Below are 14,064 nucleotides of genomic sequence, written 5' to 3' on the forward strand. Positions count from 1 at the left end.
CCTATCCAGAGTTTTGTAAATGTTCAGAATTCAGAAATGTTCCCTGCTTTTGCACTCAGTACCTCTATGGATAAAGCCCAAAGTCCCATATGTTTTGCTAATTAGTCTCTCAATATGTCCTGCCACCTTCAAAGATCTATGCACCTACATCCTCGGGTCCCTCTGTCCTGCACATCTTGGAGCTGTGCCATTAAATCTATATTGCCTCTCCTATCCCGTCTGTCAAAATGCATCTACTCACACTTTATATTAAATTCTGTCTGCCCATTTAGCTAGCGTATCTATGTCCAGTTGCAGTTGATTGTCATCCTTTACTGTTTGCCACACCTCCAAGTTTATCATTGGCAAATTTTGAAATCCTACTGTGTATTCCAAGATCTAAGTCATTTTTATATATAGCCTTCACCATTTTTAAGCCACATTTCCGTTATTGCTGACACATTGTATTTCCACATGGCTATTTATTCACCAAGCTTTTTGCTTTTGCATACATTGTAAACTTGTCTTTGTATTCCTCATAGTCCTTCTTAGTCTGCTGCTATCTAACATGGTACCACTTCCTTCTCTAGTACGATCCAACAGTTACTCCTTTTATGCACCTCCTCTTTTCTACTTCTAATGCTGGTGCCATGACCCTGCCAATTTAGTTTAAACCCTCTGTAATCACACTAGTGGACCTCCCCATGAGGACATTTGGTCCCAGGCCTGTTGAGGTGCAATGCAGCCCTTTTGAATAGGTACTTCCTACCCCAGAACTGGTCCCAATGCTCTAAGAATATGAAGCCCTCCTGCATGCCTCAAGCCGCATTTATCCTCACTATCTTTCTATTTCTACTCGGATTAGCATGCGGCACTGGGACTAATCCAGAGATTACTACCTTCGAGGTGCTACTTTTTAACCTCTTCCCTAGCTCCTGAAAATCTAACTGTAGGACTTCAGTAGCTGAACCAACGTGTACAACTTCAGGCTCACTCCTTGCTTCCTGCAGAATATTTTGTACCCTCTCCATGATGCCTCCCTGGTGCTAGGACAAAAGACAACATGCCACGTGGGACTCACAATGATGGCTAAAGAAATGCTTGTCTGTTCCCCTGACTATGGAATCTCATATAACCGCTGCATTTCAGCTCTGCTGTTGCCTCCTGGTACAGTCCTTTGATGGTTGGTGCCATGGTCTGGACTGCATTCCCAAGCTTTTAACATTCCCAGCAATTTCCAATGCCATCTACTAGTTTGAGAGTAGCATACATTCCAAAGACTCCTGCTCTTCCTGCCTCTTTCTACTCTTCTGGATGGTCGCCCATCTGCTATCTTGAACTCTTGCCTGTAGGATGATCTCCTCCTGTAATGTACATACGATCCAGGAAACGCTCATCCTTCCTGATGCTCCACATTGACTTCAGCTGCCCTTGAGCTCGGAAATCCTGAACTTGAGCTTGAGCAGCTGGAGATACTTTCTGCACATGTGGTTCCCGAAGACATGAAGTGTCCTGCAATTCCCACATGGTGCAGGAATTGTCCATCCATGATCTAAAAAAATCTATATTCTCTTTTTAGGATCTAGTTAATGCCTTGTTTAAACTGTTAATTGTAATTAATGCCTCCGGATCTGCTTTGTGCTAATTTTTTGTTATTTAATAAAGTGCTGGAAATGCTCAGCAGAGAGAAACAGAGTTAACGTTTTCGTTCTGTTTCTCTCTCCACAGGTGCTGCCAGACCTGCTAAGTATTTCCAGCGCTTTGTTTTTATTTCCGATTTTCAGCATCCACAGTATTTTGCTGCTTTTTGTGCATTTAGTTACTGTTATACTGACCCTGTTGGAATTTTTAATTTCCCGGTTCCTAGTTTGAGCAAATGTCCATCTTTTAGGGAGTGAAGAGAGAAATATGGTACTACACAGTTAAGAATACTGTCCTGCGAAGCCTATTATATTTAGCTCTTAGCAATCAACTGAGAAAAGTATGATTTTAAAAAGTCTGTTCAAATTTGAGACTGTCATCCTATTTCCCTCTAGCAGAAGTAAGCTATAACTTTGAGCACAAATATAGTCAGGACTGATGACATTTGTCAATCCAGCTTATTGTTTATTCCCTTAACCTTTAGATTAACACACAATTGAACAAATCTGCAAATTGGAGAACATACCTCTGTGCTCTCTGGTTGATTGGGAACCACCAATTTAGGTTAGAGTCCATTCTACCTGGACTGTCACCATTTTATGGTCCAAAGTGCCTCTTACTTTGCAGTGTGTTGCAAGGCAGCTACTTGCTAGCCTTAAGGCATAGAGTGCCGCATTGCCACAGCATTGATCTCCATTTAAAATCTACAATTGTAGCCTTCAACTCCCAATTTCATTTTCTGTTGTACTTTGAATTATCTAGCTGTATATGATAGTTGTGCATTGGAGAACCCCAGAGAATGGTGGGGGTCTGGAACTCGCTGCCTGGAAAATAAACTTGGATATGCACTTGAGGTCATGAAACCTACAGGGCTTTGGGCCAAGAGCAGGAAGGTGTAATTAGTCTGGATAGCTCTTTTTCAACCAGTATGGATATGATGGGCTGAATGGCCTCCTCCTATGTTGTAAATCTTTGTTTCTAACTAATTACATCCTCTTAAGTTCCTCATTCTTTAATTATAGTTCAGCATCTGTATAGGAAGCTCCTTTGTAACTTAATTCTATTTCTGATGGAGCTTGCTCTTTGTAACATATTGAAGTAGATTTGTCCTCCTTGTGATCAGCTCCCCCTGATTGTACCGACTGGAATCCTAGTACATTGGACAGTCAGGCCTCTTTTAACAGATTGTGGGTGGAAAATGAGCAGAAATGGTAGTCTGCTGGCCAGCCTCAGGCCCAGAAAATGGTAGGTCGCTGGGGTGCTGGATAGGACAGTGCAGCAGCAGCTGAGGTTATTTTTGTGGAGTCCGAAGGAACTTGCCTTTAGATTCCTCTTCAGTGGGACCCTCAGCTGTCACCTGGTGGGGTGTGCAGAGCACGTGTGTGCAGGTCAGTCCTAAAATGGCTTCAGGATCATGTTGATATTATCTGACCCAATACCTAAATTGTCCACGTGTTTTCTTTACTGGCTGCCCTAGCCACCTATTCTGCTGGAAAAATGACAACAGTGGGAATGATGCATTAGGTTCTTCCTCTACCATGCAGTTTCTGCCAAGCTTCAATATCTCCTCCTCCACCCTGCCCCTTCCTCCACCTTCCTTCTGTTCCAACTCTAGCCTTGAGTCAACAGATGGTGAAGACACCAAAAATATGATTCAGAATGAGATCTTGCTTATGGTAGAATGGGGAAATCCATATGATCAAAATGACTGCTCAATGGCATGTCGATATCTTTTCCTATTTTGTTACATTTATATGTGGAGCCCAAATACATTCAAAAATAAGGAAGAGCGAGTTATTAGCATTTCTCTGTGGCAATAAAGTATTGCAGATTACAGTACCATGAAATATTCTAGTTCAAGAATCTAGGAATTTAATCTGGTACTGTACTTGTCACTATGGGTGCCTTGAGAAAAACTAGTTTTGATTTGCAAATAAGTAAATTTTTTTTTAAACTTAGCTGCACCTGGCGTGAACAGCGATAAGAAATCTGAACATGGAAATGAGGGAGATGTTGGAGTGCTGACATGCAAGAGCAGTGGGTATCCACCAGTTGAGAACTGGTCATGGTCCCGGAAGACTAAAGCTGGTTATGAGGTAAATGAGGACATAATTACATTACTGTTAATCATGGATGAATAAGATACTTCTACAGTTTTGATCTCAGCGTTCAATTTTTTTTCTTGCATCTTGTTTTGAAATGTTATTTACTACTTTTCCTGTAACGTTTTCTGCTGTGAAATACAGCATTTCCTTCCAGTGGATGGAGCACTTCTATCAACAATGAAGATATTTGTTTTATCTTCCTGTTGGAACAAGCATGAATGAAGTGCAGCCATTGCAAATGTTTTGAGTGTTTGTTTTGTTATTGTGATTCAGCTTGCTTTTAGATCACACTTTCAACTTTGTTTATATTTTATTTATTTATTTTTATTTATTTAGAGATACAGCACTGAAACAGGCCCTTCGGCCCACCGAGTCTGTGCCGACCAAGAAACACCCATTTATACTAACCCTACAGTAATCCCATATTCCCTACCACCTACCTACGCTAGGGGCAATTCACAATGGCCAATTTACCTATCACCTGCAAGTCTTTGGCGGTGAGAGGAAACCGGAGCACCCGCCGAAAACCCACGTGGTCACAGGGAGAACTTGCAAACTCCGCACAGGCAGTACCCAGAATTGAACCCGGGTCCCTGGAGCTGTGAGGCTGCGGTGCTAGCCACTGTGCCACCCAAAATGTTAGATTTGGATTCATGAGCACAATACAGCACTTTTCTTTCTAACATAATGGGAATCTCCAGTATATAGTTGAGGAAAATATGAGCAAATGTGTGTTTTTTCAATCAGTAGCTACTTTTTTTTTTGCTGACCATCAGTCTGAATTGACCAATATTTTTGGTTTGCTCCATCAAACAAGACAGTAATGGGGGAGCTGTTGGACTGCTGACATGTCAGCAATGGTTATCAAGCAGTTGAGAGCATGGCAGACTAAAACCAGTTATGAAGTAAATGGGGACACAAAGTAAACTTGAACATCAAGGATGTCTAATGCACATGGAAGCCCTTCAATAGAATTGAGAAAATTGTGAATGTTTGAGTACTTTTTGTGCTGCTTATGGATTTGAAATGAAGGGAACATTTGTTTCCAATTTAGTTCATTGTCAATGGAACCAAGAATTTTCACATCAAGAGTGCAGGAAATAAGACAGAGCTGCGTATCTATTCTCTGAATATTGAGGAAGATCAAGGAGATTACTTCTGCAATGCCACCAATGAGATTGGTGCAAAAGCGGAAACTATTCACCTTCGAGTTCGTGGCCGTTATGCTGCTCTCTGGCCCTTTTTGGGAATCGTTGCAGAGGTGATTGTGCTTGTTGCAATTATCTTCATTTATGAGAAAAGGAGAAAGCCCGATGAAATTTCAGATGGTAAGTTGCCAACAACTTTAATTACTTGTAGTGTATACAATGTAATGCTGACTCTTAGCAGGTTCAAGAATATTAAAATAACTTTGTCTTAACCAAAGTTGACCAAGAGAAGCCTACCTAGTCTCATTCATGGGCGGAATTTATAAACCGGCTGATATTGAGGATCTACTTGGAGCAGTTGTCAAGATTTTGAAGAGGTCCCTCAATCTACATAGAATTTATCTTGTCTCATTTTTCCAAATGTCATATACAGTTGGTGTTAGAGAATATGTAATGCAAGGAATATGCTTGGAATAAACCTATGATGTCTGAACGATTAAGAAGGAAAGCAATTTTAAAAAAACTGTTTGAGTTTAAGCTTTTGAACAAAAGGCTTATTTGCATTTACTTAAAGGGAACTGTGTTCTAAGGTACCAAAAGAAATGGAACATGATTTATTTTCCAGAGATAAGATCAAATCCAACAAAGCAGCCAGTAATTGTTAATGGCAACCAGAAAGGTGTATAGAACATCTTGGATTGTAGTGAATATGTTTTCTTAGAATTTAAAAATTGTTTATGTATTTGTTTTCTTTCATTTGACCTTTAGTGTTAATATAACTTTTCTTCCTTCATTGGTTCCTCATTTACCTGTCAACATGTTTAGTTTCTGCAATAATCTTACTTGCTTCCCCCTTCCCTCAGTTCTTCAGTGCCCTGTTTCAGTTAGTGGGGTGGCTTATGATGATGGGTAAAATAGCAAGACATGAAAAGACCTATTATCTGAGATAGTTGTAGGAGACCAGGGCCAGAACCAGAATAACTAAACGATGGGTGGAAAAACTGTTAAATGGAGCACTGAAAGGACTCTGGGTAAAATTTCCCCAGGGGTTCTCTGAACTGCAGAAGATTGATGGAAACCTCTCTACCCTGTTTCTTGTCCGAGTCCTGGAAAGAAATATCCTCAAAGATCTGATCTTCCACTGAGGTTGCAGTAGATGTTTGGGAGCATCCGTGGAAATTATTGGGGTCTCCCTATTTCTATGGAGCCGCCAGCAATACCCTGTATTTTCACAGCCCCTCTAACTTAGAACCATCCTCAACACTTCACAGAGGTGTCATCTAAAAAAACAAATGAAGAGCCAGAGAAGATGTAAGGACAGGTGACCATAAGCTAGGTCAAAGAGGTTGCTTTTAAGGAACATTTTAAAGGTTGGGGTAACAGCACACTTTAGGCAGGGAATTCCAGAAGGGCACTGTATTCCCCAAAAAAGGGAGCATTGCCATTGAATTGTGGACATAAATTCAGCCTTTTAACCTAATCTATAAATCATAGATACTCTTTGCATTACTCTTTTTATTGCAAAGTTTTGAACTTGCTATGCAAATAAACTATATATAAACTTCAGCAGTAATCAGCAAGTTCACTGCCTCCTTTTGGTTCTATTTTTAATCCTGAATGAGCTAAGTGATACATTTGTCATTTTTATTGTGTACATGCGCTGTGTCACTAATTTTTAAATGGACCAAAAGATTAGATTCTGTTTTGTGGGATTGAAGCATTTTGTGTTTTGAGCAATGCATTCGGTGATTCTTGTTGTTTGTTGATCAGTAACCCTTGCTAAAGTAAAAACAGAAAATTCTGGAAATGCACATCTGCTTAGTGAAAATCTGGAAGGGTTATACGCAAATCATTAACCTTTTACCTTTGTCAGATTAGGATACAAAAAACATTAATTTGTAGTTTTTCATAGAACCTGCCTGATGGATTGTATATTTCCAGCATTTTTTTTTAAATGGACAGTTGGTTTGCTTGTGGGAGTGATCTAATTCATGAAGCAGGACTTGGTATTGTACATCAGCCCCTGTTAATCCTCCATTTTGTATTCATTGCTCATACAGTTAAAGTAAAAGGCTGTATTTGGTCTTCAATGGGAACAGCTAGTTGTGATTATGTAGATGGGGTGATGGTATGTGCTTTGGTGTAAGCCACGACATGAAATATTTTCTTAATCTGAGTTTGATATCTAGTTTTTAAACTCTAACTGGTGTAGCCAAATCTCTTATAGGGAAGTTGGAGTTTTTGTCTTTGGTTGCCTGTTAAGAGTTTGCATGTAGATTTCCCCACAGTTCACCTGCCTCTCCACTTGCACATTATTTAGCCTCAGTGTATCAAGCCTGTGTCCTCAGTACCTTGCTCTATGGCAGCGAGGCGTGGACAACGTATGTCAGCCAAGAGCGACGTCTCAATTCATTCCATCTTCGCTGCCTCCGGAGAATACTTGGCATCAGGTGGCAGGACCACATCTCCAACACAGAAGTCCTCGAGGCGGCCAACATCCTCAGCTTATACACACTACTGAGTCAGCGGCGCTTGAGATGGCTTGGCCATGTGAGCCATGGAAGATGGCAGGATCCCCAAAGACACATTGTACAGCGAGCTCGCCACTGGTATCAGACCCACCGGCCGTCCATGTCTCCGCTTTAAAGACGTCTGCAAACGCGACATGAAATCCTGTGACATTGATCACAAGTCGTGGGAGTCAGTTGCCAGCGTTCGCCAGAGCTGGCGGGCAGCCATAAAGGAAGGGCTAAAGTGTGGCGTGTCGAAGAGACTTAGCAGTTGGCAGGAAAAAAGACAGAAGCGCAAGGGGAGAGCCAACTGTGTAACAGCCCCGACAAACAAATTTTTCTGCAGCACCTGTGGAAGAGCCTGTCACTCTAGAATTGGCCTTTATAGCCACTCCAGGCGCTGCTCCACACACCACTGACCACCTCCAGGTGCTTACCCATTGTCTCTCGAGATAAGGAGGCCAAAGAAGAAATACAAAGAATTCTGCTGATGTCCTGGCCAACATTTACACCTCAACTAGCATCATCGAAAGCAGATTGTCTGGTCAGTTATCTCATTTGCTGCTCATAGGACCAGAAGCAATATTGGCTGTGAAGAGTCTTTTGATGTCCTGAGTATGGGAAAAGCACCATATAAATACAGGTCTTAAATATGTCTTATATGGTGATTAGTTGATGGGCTTTTTGACCAAGAATACATCACAACTGAGCTCAATGTCCTCGCATAATATTCACATGCACACAGTTTCCAGGAAGTGTGTCTCAGTAACAATTAAGAATGAGAACTCTAACTTTTTTTATCTTCCACCCTAGCTCAAGCCAGAGTCACCAAACAAAAGTCCTCACAACTAGTGTTCCATTTAGGGCACCACAAATAAAATATAGTCTAAATCAAACTTTAAAAAGTCAGCAAAATAAGCATCACTGAAACAAAAGGTTATCTTCCCAACTAAATCAGGATTTTGTCATTGATGTCTGCAAGAACCCTTCTACCCTTTGATGTCCACTGGTCGCAGAAGTCATCAAGTATACATGCCACTGCATGCTGCCTCTTCAGGGCCTGGAAAAGACTGGAAGAGAGGGTGACTGTCACAACTTGTTTTTTATTTTTTCCTCCTGTCTCGTCAGTCTTGTGATGCATTGTAAATGGGCAGTTAAATTTTTCATTACTAAGCTGTTGCATTGTAGTATGTGTTTTATAGAAAAAGTAACTTTTTGCAAAGTTGTACATGGTTACAGTGGATATAGCATGTTGTTTGTGTTGAGTGAAAGTTTAAATTGGTAGCTGTGACAAAGGAACCTTACTACCTGTGGAGTTTTCAATTATTCAGACTGAACATAATGGCCCCAGTATTTGCGGGGAGGGTGTGGGGCGACTGCCAGCTGCTGGGAAGCCTGAGGTCTCTGCTGAGTTAACGTCTGGAACTCATTAGGCAGGAAACAGTACAAAAGTTCTATCAGCTGACCAGATTGGGAGGTTGGATGGCTGCCGTGTGGACAAGGCTGCAGCCGAGGAATAGAGAGGGAGGGGAGAGATTGTGTGGATTGGGGGTGGGGTATCTGCTGGTGAGTGGGCTACGAGGTGGGGTGGGGGTGGTGGTCAGTCAATCGTGGACTGTTAACTTGTTGGCTCGGGGTGTGGGGAGGACATGGGCTGAATGGCCCATCCCTGTCCCTATCAAGCCTGCTCTGCCATTCAATACAATTATGGCTGATCATTCACTTCAATACTTTTTTCCACATTATCCTCATATACCCTTATGTCATTTGTACTTAGAAATCTGACAGCTTCTGCTTTAAACATACTTGATGATTGAGCATCCACAACCCTCTGGGATGGAGAATTCCAAAGATTCACAACCCTCTGAGTAAAGAAATTTCTCCTCATCTTTGTACTAAGTGGCTTCCCCCTTATTTTGAAATTGTGTCCCCTGGTTCTAGACTCCCCAACCAGCAGAAACATCTTAGCTGCATCTACCCTGTCTATCCCTTTAAGTATTTTGTAGGCTTCAATGAGATCACCTCTCATTCTTCAAACCTAGCAAATACAGGCCCAGATACCCCAATCTCTCTTCATAGGACAATCCCGCCATCCCGGGAACAAGTCTGATGAACCTTCGTTGCACTCCCTCTATGGCAATAATATCCGTCCTAAGGTAAGGGGACCAATACTGTGCACACTACTCCAGCTGCGGTTTAACCAAGGTTGTATACAATTGAAGCAAGACTTCACTACTCCAGTACTCCAATTCTCTTGCGATTAAAGGCTAACATACCATTAGCTGCCTTACTTGCTTGCTGCACCTGCATGTTCGCTTTCATTGTCTTATTGACGAGGACACCCAGGTCCCTTTTTACATCTACACTTTCTAATCTCTTACCATTTAAGAAATACTCAATCACAGAATTGTTACAGTGCAGAAGGAGGCCCTTTGGTCCATCATGTCCGCACCAGCTCTCAAAGAGCAACTCCCTCAGTTCCATTCCCCTGCCTTCTCCCCATAACCCTGCACATTCTTCCTTTTTGAATGCTTCAGTTGAACCTGCCTCCACCACGTTCTCAGGCAAAGCATTCCAGACCTTAACACCACTCGCTACGTGAAAAAGTTTTTCCTCATGTCACCTTTGCTTCTCTTACCAAATACTTTAAATCTGTGCTGTCTAGTTCTCGATCCTTTCACGGTTGGGAACAGTGTCTCTCTATCTACCCTGCACATCTGTTTCTTCCACCAAAGTGCGTAACCTCAGATTTTTCCACATTATATTCCATCTGCCACGTTCTTGCCCACTCACTAAGTCTTTCCAAACCCCCTTGAAGCCGCTTTGCATCTTCCTCACAACACACATTCCCACCTAGTTCTGTGTCATCTGCAAACTTGGAAATACTATATTTAGTCCCCACATACAGATCATTGATTTATATTGTGAACAGCTGGTGCCCAAGCACTGATCCCTGCAGTGCCCCACTAGTCACAGCCTGCCAACGTGCGAATGACCCATTTATTCTTACTTTTCTGTTTTCTACCTGGTAATCAATCTTTAATCCATGCTTCCTATCCCATGTACTTTAATTTTGCTAACCAACCTGTGTGGAACTTTATCAAAGGCCTTCTGAAAATCCAAGAACACCACGTCCACCGACTCCCCTTTATCAATACTGTTAGTAACATCCTCAAAAAACTCCAACGGGTTCTTCAAACATGATTTCCCATTCATAATCCATGCTAAGCCCAATCAGATCATTATTAACCAAGTGTCCGTTTATCACATCCTTTAGAATAGATCCTGGCATTTTTCCAACGACTGATGTAAGGTTAACAGGTCTGTAATTCCCAGTTTTCTGTCCCTCCCTTCATAAATAATGGGGTAACATTTGCAACCTTCCAATCTGCAGGAGCTGCTCCAGAATCTATAGAATTTTGGAAGATGATCAACTCATCCATTATCTCCATAGCTAACTCTTTCAACACTGGGATGTAGAATATTAAGTCCTGGGGACTTATCAGCCTTCAGCCCCATTAATTTCTCCAATACAACCTTCTTACTAATAGTAATTTCCTTTGATTCCTCATTTCCCCCAATCCCTTGAATTCTGGGAGATTTCTTGTATTTTCCTCAGTGAAGACAGACACGAAGTAATAATTTAGCTTCTCTGCCATTTCTCTGTCCTCCGTTATAAATTCTGCCTGTAATGGACCCACATTTGTCTTAGCCAAATGTTTCCTTTTTACGTACCTGTAGAAGCTTTACAGTCCGTTTTTATATTTTTTGCTAGCTTACATTCATATTCTATTCTCCCTTTATCAGTTTATTTGTCTTCCTTTGCTGTATTCTAAAATCTTCCCATTCCTGCGGTTTACTATTTTTGGCAACTTTATAGGCCTTTTAATCTTATACGATCCTTAACTTCCTTTGTTATCCACGGTTGACTGCCTTTACTTTGGGGATTTTTGTGCCTTGAAGGAATGTATAGTTACTGTGAACTATGCAATATTTCTTTAAAGACTATCCATTGCCTATGTACTGTCACTGTCAAATTTATCCCGGTCAAAAAGAAGGACTTGATGAAAAGGATGAACCACCTATGGTTAACAAAGGTGGTCAAGGAGAGTATCCAATCAAAAACTAAGGCATACAAAGCGGCGAAAACTAGTGGTAGGCCAGAGGATTGGGAATTTTTTAGGAACCAGCAGCGGATGGTTAAACAGCTAATAAACAGGGAGAAAATTGATAATGAAAGTAAATTGGCAAGCAATGTAAAAACAAACAGCAAGAGCTTCTACAGGTATATAAAAAGAGAGTAGCTAAAGTGAGCATGGGACCCTTGGAGGATGCAACTGGAGAATTGATGGGGAACAGGGAAATGGCAGATAACTTAAACCAATATTTTGCATTGGTCTTCACGGTGGAGGACACTATAAACATCCCACAGATATCAAATAAGCAAGGAGCTAATGAGAGGAAAGATCTTGTAACAATCTCGATAATGAGGGACAAAGTATTTGACAAACTAATGGGACTAAAGGCAGATAAGCCACCAGGACCTGCATCCAAGGGTTTTAAAGGAAGTGGCTGCAGAGATAGTGGAGGCATTGGTTGAAATATTCCAGAACTCACTGGATTCCGGGAGGGTCCCAGTGGATTGGAAAACTACTAATGTGACGCCCCTGTTCAAGAAGGGAGGGAGACAAAAAGCAGGAAACTATAGGCCAGTCAGCCTAACGTCCGTCATTGGGAAAGTGCTAGAGTCAATTATTAAGGAAGAAATAGGACATTTAGAAAAGCTTAACACAATCAGACAGAGTCAACATGGTTTTGTGAAAGGGAAATCATGTTTAACAAATTTGCTGGAGTTCTTTGAGGATATAACAAGCAGAGTTGATGCAGGGGAACTGATAGATGTAGTGTATTTGGATTTCCAGAAGGCATTTGATAAGGTGCCACATAAAAGATTGTTGGACAAGATAGGAGCTGATGGTATTGGGGGTAATGTATTACAATGGATTGAGGATTGGTTAACACACAGAAGACAGAGAGTCAGGATTAATGGGTCTTTCTCAGGTTGGAAAGACGTAACTAGTGGAGAGCCACAAAGATCAGTCCTAGGGCCTCAATTATTTACTGTCTATATTAATGACTTGGAGGAGGGGGCAGAGTGTAATATATCCAAATTTGCTGACGATACAAAAATAGGTGGGAGGGCATGTTGTGCTGAGGACATAAGGAATCTGCAAGGGGATATAGATAGGTTGAGTGAGTGGGCAAAAACTTGGCAGATGGAGTTTAATGTAGGAAAATGTGAGGTCATGCACTTTGGTAGGAAGAATCAAAAGGCAGCCTATTATTTAAATAGAGAGAGACTCCAGAAAAGTGCAGCACAGAGGGGGATCTGGGTGTTCTTCTGCATGAAACACAAAAAAGTTAGCAAGCAGGTGCAGCAAGTAATTAAGGAAGCAAATTGAATTTTGGCCTTAATTTCTAGGGGGTTGGAGTTTAAAAATGGGGAAATCTTGTTAACAACTATACAGGGTGTTGGTGAGGCTGCACCTGGAGTATGGTGTACAGTTTTGGTCCCCTTATTTAAGAAAGGGTATACTGGCATTGGAGGCAGGTCAAAAAGAGATTCACTCGGCTGATTCCTGGGATGAAGGGGTTGACTTATCAAGAATGGCTAAACAGGTTAGGCCTTTATTCGTTAGAGTTTAGAAGAATGAGGGGTAATTAGAATTAGAACATTACAGCGCAGTACAGGCCCTTCGGCCCTCGATGTTGCGCCGACCTGTGAAACCATCTGACCTACACTATTCCATTTTCATCCATATGTCTATCCAATGACCACTTAAATGCCCTTAAAGTTGGCGAGTCTACTACTGTTGCAGGCAGGGCGTTCCATGCCCCTACTACTCTCTGAGTAAAGAAACTACCTCTGACATCTGTCCTATATCTATCACCCCTCAACTTAAAGCTATGTCCCCTCGTGTTTGCCATCACCATCCGAGGAAAAAGACTCTCACTATCCACCCTATCCAACCCTCTGATTATCTTATATGTCTCTATTAAGTCACCTCTCCTCCTCCTTCTCTCCAACGAAAACAACCTCAAGTCCCTCAGCCTTTCCTCATAAGACCTTCCCTCCATACCAGGCAACATCCTAGTAAATCTCCTCTGCACCCTTTCCAAAGCTTCCACATCCTATAATGCGGTGACCAGAACTGCACGCAATACTCCAGGTGCGGTCTCACCAGAGTTTTGTACAGCTGCAGCATGACCTCGTGGCTCCGAAACTCGATCCCCCTACTAATAAAAGCTAACACACCATATGCCTTCTTAACAGCCCTATTAGCCTGAGTAGCAACCTTCAGGGATTTATGCACCTGGACACCAAGATCTCTCTGTTCATCTACACTACCAAGAATCTTCCCATTAGCCCAGTACTCTGTATTCCTGTTACTCCTTCCAAAGTGAATCACCTCGCACTTTTCCGCGTTAAACTCCATTTGCCATCTCTCAGCCCAGCTCTGCAGCCTATCGATGTCCCTCTGTACACTACAACATCCTTCGGCACTATCCACAACTCCACCGACCTTAGTGTCATCCGCAAATTTACTAACCCACCCTTCTACACCCTCTTCCAGGTCATTTATAAAAATGACAAACAGCAGTGGCCCCAAAACAGATCCT

General features: G+C 41.9%; 1 protein-coding gene across 1 annotated transcript in view; it reads left to right on the plus strand.

The window, feature by feature from the left end:
* The window catches only part of bsg (basigin), a 50,605-nt gene that overhangs the window by 24,065 nt on the left and 12,476 nt on the right, over positions 1-14,064 (plus strand). The window contains exons 5-6 of the mRNA XM_068016225.1: positions 3,580-3,716; positions 4,780-5,053. Of these exons, the coding sequence (XP_067872326.1) occupies positions 3,580-3,716; positions 4,780-5,053 (411 nt within the window). The remainder of the gene's footprint in view (positions 1-3,579; positions 3,717-4,779; positions 5,054-14,064) is intronic.

The sequence above is a fragment of the Heterodontus francisci genome, chromosome 36 (assembly GCF_036365525.1).
Source record: "Heterodontus francisci isolate sHetFra1 chromosome 36, sHetFra1.hap1, whole genome shotgun sequence".
Taxonomy (NCBI): Eukaryota; Metazoa; Chordata; class Chondrichthyes; order Heterodontiformes; family Heterodontidae; genus Heterodontus; species Heterodontus francisci.